Source organism: Oryza brachyantha, chromosome 4, assembly GCF_000231095.2.
Source record: "Oryza brachyantha chromosome 4, ObraRS2, whole genome shotgun sequence".
Taxonomy (NCBI): Eukaryota; Viridiplantae; Streptophyta; class Magnoliopsida; order Poales; family Poaceae; genus Oryza; species Oryza brachyantha.
The window spans coordinates 15,011,542-15,019,510 of record NC_023166.2 but is presented as its reverse complement, the minus strand read 5'-3'; the positions used below and the strand labels follow the sequence as shown (position 1 = coordinate 15,019,510).

Sequence of the window (7,969 nt, the reverse complement as noted above, 5' to 3'; positions counted from 1 at the left end):
GATCCCAGGGTTGGGGGAAGGTGATCATTACGTGAGGAAGGTGGAAGCAATCTAGGGTTGTTAGATCTAAGCAGATGATTTTCAATAATTGGATTTAGCGAGGGTCACAAGGAATGACTAAAAGCAATTAGTTTATTATCAAGTAGATTGTTGTTAATTTTCGTTCAAGGTATAAAGTGTGGTATCTTAATGTTGGATTTAATATTTGTGTGATGTAGATGTATGAGATGACTAGTCTGGGTATGTCGATATGGACAGATTCAGGGCCAAGCATCCTTGCCCTAGGATCCATGGATGAATTTTCTTTAGTGCCGCAGTAGGCACAGTCACGATCTACCCAAATAAAATAAGGCCATCCAAATAAATGTGAAGGCACACGCACATATATGTTTGCTCTCTCTCTCTCTCTCACACATGCACACAATCACACATGTTAAGTATAACTCATACACACACAAATATAACACATACACACATAAATAAAAAAAGACACACGGATACAAAATGACACAAAAAGACAAATGATATAATAACCCATGTATTGTTGTAAAATGATGTGTATGAACAATTTTTAGAGGTAGTTTGAGAGAAAGATGTGAGGAAAGTAATAAATTAGCCTACAAAATACAACTGATGAGTCTAGGCAAACCAAACTACCATTGAATTTAAAAGTAATTTCATATATATATGGACCGATTGTCGATAGAGTCCAACCGCCAAATCTTTAGTAGTTTTGCAATGCACTTAGCATTTGTGTCATTGTTGAAGAGGTCTGTTATATAGATTGTTTAATTTGGTAGGATTAACCCAACACCACTGGCTTTCGACAACATTACAATCATAGTCGATAAGAACACTAGGGACAACACGATGGTACATGAGCATGCCTAAGAGGGTGCATGTGTGGGGTCGTGCCCATGCACACACAGACAATAGTATATAGTACTTTGAAAAAAACATATGGCTGATCATTATGGTGTCTTTCATTTGCATGGTTGTAAGTTATAGTTTTAATTTAAAAGAAAGAAGCAAACAAACAAAATAGCCTACACAATACAACTGATAAATATGGAAAAATCATTCATTGTTGCCATTACATTTAAAAGGATCTAGTCTACATATGGACGAATGTAAGCAGAATTCAGCTCCCAAATCTTTAGCGATTTTGCAGTGACTCCAACATTTGTGGCATTGTTGAATAGAAAGATTTTGGCGGATTCATAGATCGCTTTAGTGGGGTAAACACGCGAGGTAATGCATGTCCTCCCTCCTTGAGCAAAGCTCTCAACTATGGAGTGGTCAACCTAATGAAAGAAATGCCAGTCAATGAGTTAAATTTCAGTGTATTAGAGCATATATATATCAAGTAGCATATGAATATGGATGTAACCAGCATCAAAAAATGCTTACCAATATTCTTATTGATAGGCTTTCGCCATTCAACACAGGTACCAAGCTACCATAGACTCTGTTAACAAGATCATTTGCTTTTGATGACCTGAAAAACAAGATTTAATTAGAATGCATTAAAATTATTGCTTGGTTAAATTAATGTTGAATTTTAATCCACTTTACACACACAGAGTTTCGGTCTCGTACACACATCCTTTAGAAATTATTTTTAAAAAACACATATTTAATTCCTCACACAAATATATTCACGTGCTATCTATTTTGAAAACGGATGCCACTTCTTTAACAAATGTGCATTGTAATAAGATTTGGTTGTAAAAAGTGCTCATACTAAGAAAGATACAAACACACACACACACACACACACACACACATATATATATATATATATACCAGAAAGTGTGTAATACACATACCTGAGCTCATCTTGGCAGAAGAAGGTTGTGAGGTTGCCATCTGCTCCCTTGACCAGGTAGAAGAAGACAGCTGTCTGCTCCGTCAACTCCTGGTCAGCTAGCACAAGAAGCCCGAATGGGCCCATCAAGCCTCGACCCACCGCGCCGCCGCCTGTGCTACAGCTGTACGCTGCCGCTCCAGCGTCCACAGCGGTGACGCCATCGGTAATCAAATTGTTCACCTGGAACACAGCCTCGATGTCTAGCTGCACCACACCATAATCAATGCATGCACATGTTAGTTTTAGTATAAAAATATCGACAGTAGTTATTGTGTTTTGGGAAACACATTTTTGTAGAAGTGTACAACACATTTTGTTCGAACGCCATAGTCGCACCACACACACCTGTGTTGCTTTGCCGACATCCAATGGCACGATGGTGCCGGGAGAGATAGCAAGGCCATCAAAGCTCTTGACACGCATACGGAGGTTCTCCACCTCCACCACCGGCCACTGGAGCAGGTTGCCCCCTGTCTTCGTGTCTAGGAGAACAGTCCTCGGAATTGACTACACATGAGCCAAAAGGGATCAATGCACATGGTTAAATAACATGAAAATTTAGAACATTAGGTCATCATTTAAAGTTCTAATTGCAACATATAGTGTGAATTCACCACATAATAATCCAATTGATAGTTTAAAAGATAAAAAACTTTATAGTTTAAAAGATAAAAAAAACTTATATGATCATGAACAAACAAAAAAAGAGAAAGATGAATGCTTGTAGGAGACATGTTAAACAAAGGATACTAATCCAATCAGCAATTTAAAAGATAAAGACATAAATGATCATGAGAAAAAAATGATGAATGCTTGTAAGAGATATTTTTTAAAAGGATCTATTGTAGTTATTGTTTCTACGTTCACTCTTGAGGTAAAATATGTAATTCTAGCATGATACTTTGATGAGGGTGGGAAATGAAAAATATTTTCTAGTTAGATGAGGTGGGTAGTCATATAAAGGAAAATTTTATGACATGTTTGGTTCGATGATTAGGAAAAAAGTTTCTGGACTAATGACCAAAATACCCTTTGATACAATAAAAGCCACATTTGAGTATTATTTGATGGATGGACAATTTCATAATTTCACCTAGCACTCTATCCATTCCCTGGTCCAGCAGGAATGCACGTCCCATTCCCATCCTACCCAAACATTGGGTATCCAAAAATTGGAAATAAATCCTATTTCCCACCTTGCCTATCCCATTTCCAAACAAGCCATTTGAGAAAATGCCTCGGCATTTATTGGTTAACTTATTAACTAATTATCAGAAACCCACCTAGCGTCAATGGCAAAGACTAGAATTGTACAACTTAACGGCCCGTGTTCGAGTCATAACACACGCTCGCTCCTCACCTGAGTATTTTTTTAATACAACTCAACAATATTCCCACAACTAGCCATTTGACCAAGAAAGTGCACTTAATTTCAACCTATCAGCAATTTTTGAGAAACCCTACCTAGTGGAGTTGGCAAAGGCTAGAGTTACGCAACCTTACGGGCCATGTTGGAGTTTTAGAACGCTCACCTTTCCACCCTTATTTTTTTATCCTTTTAAAGATACGCCTCTAGCATATTTGCAACCCACCTTGCATGGCCGATGAACGGTAGAGTTTTACAACCTAAAGACCCATGCTAGATTCCTAACACACTCACCATGTTTTCATGCTAGTGTTTTTTCAACACAATTCTGAAATATTCACTTATTATATAATTGGTCACCAAGAAAGTGCATTTACTCATTAATCTAGTACCTAATTTTGACAACCCAGCTCCCAGCAGCGCAGTTGGCAAATATTAATAGTTAGGAGCACCATGTTCGAGTTTTGTAAAACACAACTCAATTATGTTTGCAACTTACGGCTGGCAAAGCCTATAGCTCTTCAGCCTAGCTGCCCAATGTTTGAGTATTGACACGTCCAAAGGTAACATGCATGGCAATATTAATTTGATAAGGACTATTAAAATAATCAATAATGAGGATTTTCTCATGGCATCCGAATTTGAATTATATTATAGTGTAGTGCAGGTAAAATGGTTGTATGCTTCTCCTTAATTTCATCTTTAGAAATAATTATAAGCGGAGTTTTTATATTCATATAAACCATTGATTTCATCAATGATTTTAATGAATTGTCGAACATTATGTTCTAAAGATAAAGGAAAAATGGTAATATGTAAAAAGAAAAAAACAAAAGCCTATTGACCTGGGGGTCGAACCCACCCATCCCTTCTTGCTTGCCAATAGAAAAAAAATGATTGCAGCGACAGATCATGCTATTGAATTTTTTTTACCCTTAAGCAAGTCATTATCCACGTGCTACTTCATTGGAACAGACCCTTTGAATAGTTCTGTTTGGAATTCGATCCGAACTAGCAAATGGAAAGTCAAATAAATCCCCCTTGCGTCAAGTAAATGTCCTAATTAATCCAGCTAAGTGCCAATGCAAAGCCACGTTATGGACGCATAAAAAACCCCTCGCAATTTGAGGATTACTTTGACCCCCAGCCTTTAGCTAAATACTACTACTTCTTCTCCGCACCAAGACGTGATGACAACAAGTTTTTGCTTAGGCGTACGGCTCTCGGCCAACCAACCGGAGACAAGTCACGGTCGGGCACCACAAAACGCCGGCTGATCCAGTCCGGTTTCATTGCGCCGCAGCAAAATCCGCGCGATTCTATTGGAAGAACGCAAATCTTGCCGGGCCCGGGCGGCCGGCTTGGGTGGTTGGGCGGTTGGGTACGTGATTTCGATGGATTAATCAAGTCAGCATCGTGAAGCTCGTTTGGATAGAAGGACTCGAGTTTGGATAGAAGGACTTGATGAGCCCGGTATAGTAGGGCCCCGCCTACACACCGTATATACATGCGAGAACATGCACGTTTTCTTTTGGATCGACCGGACGGCTCGGCAAGAAAGCTTGCACGCCTGCATGCCTCTCGTGGTGCACGGCTAAAAGACGTGTACACGTACGGTGTGATGCACGGGAGGGCAATGGTTTACATTATTTTAGTGGGCAGAATTGTGGTCTAGAATGGTGCACAAGTGTACAACTACATACTGACTGGGTCCTAGTCATCCATGGTAAGACAGATCAGAATGATCTAGCTGGCTACCTAGCTAGGGGCGTTATTTTCAGAAGGTTTTATTTTGTTGGATCTCCAAAGTTTATATCGTCCTAATCACTTTACATTTTTGCTACACTAATTCAAAATAGTATGATCTTTATGTTTCTATTAACAAAGTATCTTGTTAATGTAATTGGAAAAAATATACTAATTAATTTTGCAAAAAATATAACAAATCTATAACGCTTTTCAGATTTTATATTAGTTAGGCCTATATAAGTTTTATTTGGGATCGGATACGTATAGTATCTTCCACTATTATAGTGTATAAACTATATATAACAAAAATACTGACCGTTTTCTATCTCTATCCGGTCTCGTTCAATTCGTTGTCAAACTTAAATAAAAGAGTTTGTTTATACGTAACTACTACTAAATCCATGGCCTATCAGAAATTATTATTATAGAAATTATTAAAAACCAAAGGTTATGGGGGTTGGTGACCATTGTACGTTACCTGGACGGAGGCCCAGCCCTTGAGTATGTCAGCCCGCTCGCTGTCGGTCTCACCGATCCACCCCCACAGCACGCGCCGCCGTCCGACGGGATCGTAGAACGTCTTGGACGCGTAGAACTTGCCGTAGTCGTAGCGGAGCCCGATCCCGACGTCGATCTCGGCGTCGTCCGGCGTCCAGGTATCGGCGGCCTTGCCGTCGTAGGTGCCGATGGCGTAGTAGTCGTTCCTGTCGTCGTCGAGGCTGGCCTTAAGCACGTGCTTCACGCCGGGGCCCGGCTCGGTGGACGTCTCGAGCCCGACCTCGACGCCCGGCGTGGCGGACACCGGGTAGAAGTCCACGCACTCCCACATGCCGGTGCCCTTCACGACGTGCAGCAGCGTGGGGAGCAGGTCGTAGTGCAGGAAGTCGTCGGTCTTGTACACGAGCGCCACCCCGGCGTGGTCGCGGTTCTTGGAGCCGATGGTGATCCGCCACGCCGAGTCGGCCGGGCTGCGCCACGCCGTCGTCGGGTCACGGAAGTCGGTCAGCCCGATGCCCGGCGGCGGCACCAGCACCGGGTTCGCCTCCGCCTTGCTCCACTCCCGCAGCAGCGGGTCGTTCGGGTCGGCCGGCTCGGCCAGGTTCTGCACCTGCACCGACTCCTCCGTGGCGCCGGTGTAGAGCATGACGATCCGGCCGTCGGGCAGCTGCGTTGCCGAGCCGGTCCAGACGCCGTTGATGTCGTACCAGTGATCCGGCACCATGGCCAGAGGCAGGTGCAGCCAGTGGATGAGGTCGCGCGACACGGCATGGCCCCAGGTGATGTTCCCCCACACGGCCGAGTCCGGGTTCCATTGGTAGAACAGATGGTACCATCCCTTGTAGTATAGTGGACCTGCAGATCGATGGCCCGGTCAGTGCGTGCGAAAAAAAAAAATCCATGTCACATCCTGCGACTTCAATACGTGACAAGTACAAGATTGCGCCGTGCATTGACACGCTCGGCCATAGCAACCACCAATCAGCGCCAACAACTTACCGTTCGGATCTGGAGATGACGAGGAAACCACGAGCAGCACGGCCAGGCGCACGAGACGCCCGTGGAAAAAAGAAACGGAACAGAGAAATATTAGGGTCAGAACATAACACAATGTAAGTATGTAACCGACAAATCAGAGCCGTGCGATGGTAGATCCAACGGCATCACAGGAACGATGGCGACGTGTATACGTACCGTTCATCCAATTGTTAGGGGGCTGGAAGTGGAACGCCGTGCGCTGCCACGACAGCATCGCGTTGGTCCAGTCGTAGTCCCGGACCTTGCCGCCGCCGAGGCGGAGCGACGGGGCGTTCGACTTCTCCGACACGCCCTCCACCACGCCGCGGGACGACGACGAGGCCACAACAACCTCCACGGCGCCGGGCGCGACGACGTCGGCCCTCCCTTCATCGCGAAACCCATAGACCAGGAACAGCGCGGCGAGGCCGAGCAGGACCACGGCGGACGCGACGGCGGGGAGGACGGCGGTGATGATGGCCGGCTGCCGCTTCCTCGCCCTCGCCGGATCACGGTGCTGGCTCTCGGGGCTCGTCTCGGGAAGCAGCGGGGCGGCGCCGTCCATGATCGGGGAGATGGCCGGGATCATTGACTATCCAATCTCGCGGCCCGCTTGCGCTCTGTGCTACGTTGAGCTAATGGCGAACAAGATGCATGCGCCCCTGTGTATATATGAACGGGGGGGCTACGCCAGAGCTAGCGAGGGGACGAGGAAAATAGAAACGAACGACGTGGCTGGCAGCATTTATAGCGAGGCTGCCTTATGCGGAAGGGACAGGTGTAATCTGTCCCGGTGAAACTCTTCTCACCGGATCGCTCGCAGGCTCGCCGCCAAGCGAATCGGGAAAGGAAAAGAAGCACCGTGAATAGGGAAAGAAACAGGAAACCCTCACAAAACCGGGGGGGATTTTTATAGCGGAGCTAGCATTGGCCGCGCGAGTCGATCGGAGTCTGGGGACGGGCCCGGTTCATGTGGGCCACATAAACGACAGGTTTTGACGTAGTTAATCGTCGGCTTATATGGGTTTAATTCCGATATTTCAGGTTCCAAATTTGTGAACCGCTAATTAGCCTGCTGAATTTGCATGTTGGGGTTTAATTCACTGGTACCTGTTCACAACCGGCAAAACATGGACGATCAGTAAGGTTGAATCCTGCAAAGCTAGCTACAGCTAGAAATATTAACACTTGGCCTGTTGGCCAAATCATAAATTTTGGTTCAAGAGCGTTTCTGTCAGTAGTCCTGTCCTGGCGTCCTACTACTACAGGACAGTGTGGCACTGAAGCAATAATTTAAATTCTTGTTAACCATGAAAAATGAAGGGAGGGATGCTTAAGTTCGTTGTCCGCTTCCAGTATGTATTGGCAGCTGATTGTACAAATATATTTACATTTATTAATAAATATAGTAACTAGTTGGGGAAAACTTGAAGCTAATCTTTTGTTGGTTACAGTAATAAAAGGCAAGC

At 44.6% G+C, this 7,969-nt stretch overlaps 1 protein-coding gene across 1 annotated transcript; it reads right to left on the bottom strand.

The window, feature by feature from the left end:
* Positions 1–1,024: 1,024 nt before the first annotated feature.
* On the bottom strand, positions 1,025–7,362 carry LOC102717150 (beta-fructofuranosidase 1). Its single transcript, XM_040523100.1, has 7 exons — positions 6,678–7,362; positions 6,483–6,491; positions 5,464–6,338; positions 2,216–2,377; positions 1,830–2,074; positions 1,411–1,498; positions 1,025–1,304 (listed from the first exon to the last, which is right to left on the bottom strand). The coding sequence occupies exons 1-7, from the start codon at positions 7,087–7,089 to the stop codon at positions 1,110–1,112; spliced, it is 1,986 nt and encodes a 661-aa protein (XP_040379034.1). The 5' UTR covers positions 7,090–7,362; the 3' UTR covers positions 1,025–1,109.
* Between the last annotated feature and the right edge of the window lie 607 nt (positions 7,363–7,969).

Coding starts and splice junctions, on each gene's coding strand:
- LOC102717150 (XM_040523100.1), bottom strand. CDS start 7,089: ATGATCCCGGCCATCTCCCCGATCATGGACGGCGCCGCCCCGCTGCTT. Junction 1,499..1,829: donor TTCTGCCAAGATGAGCTCAG/GTATGTGTATTA, acceptor CTTGTTTTTCAG/GTCATCAAAAGCAAATGATC. Junction 1,305..1,410: donor GCCTATCAATAAGAATATTG/GTAAGCATTTTT, acceptor TTCTTTCATTAG/GTTGACCACTCCATAGTTGA.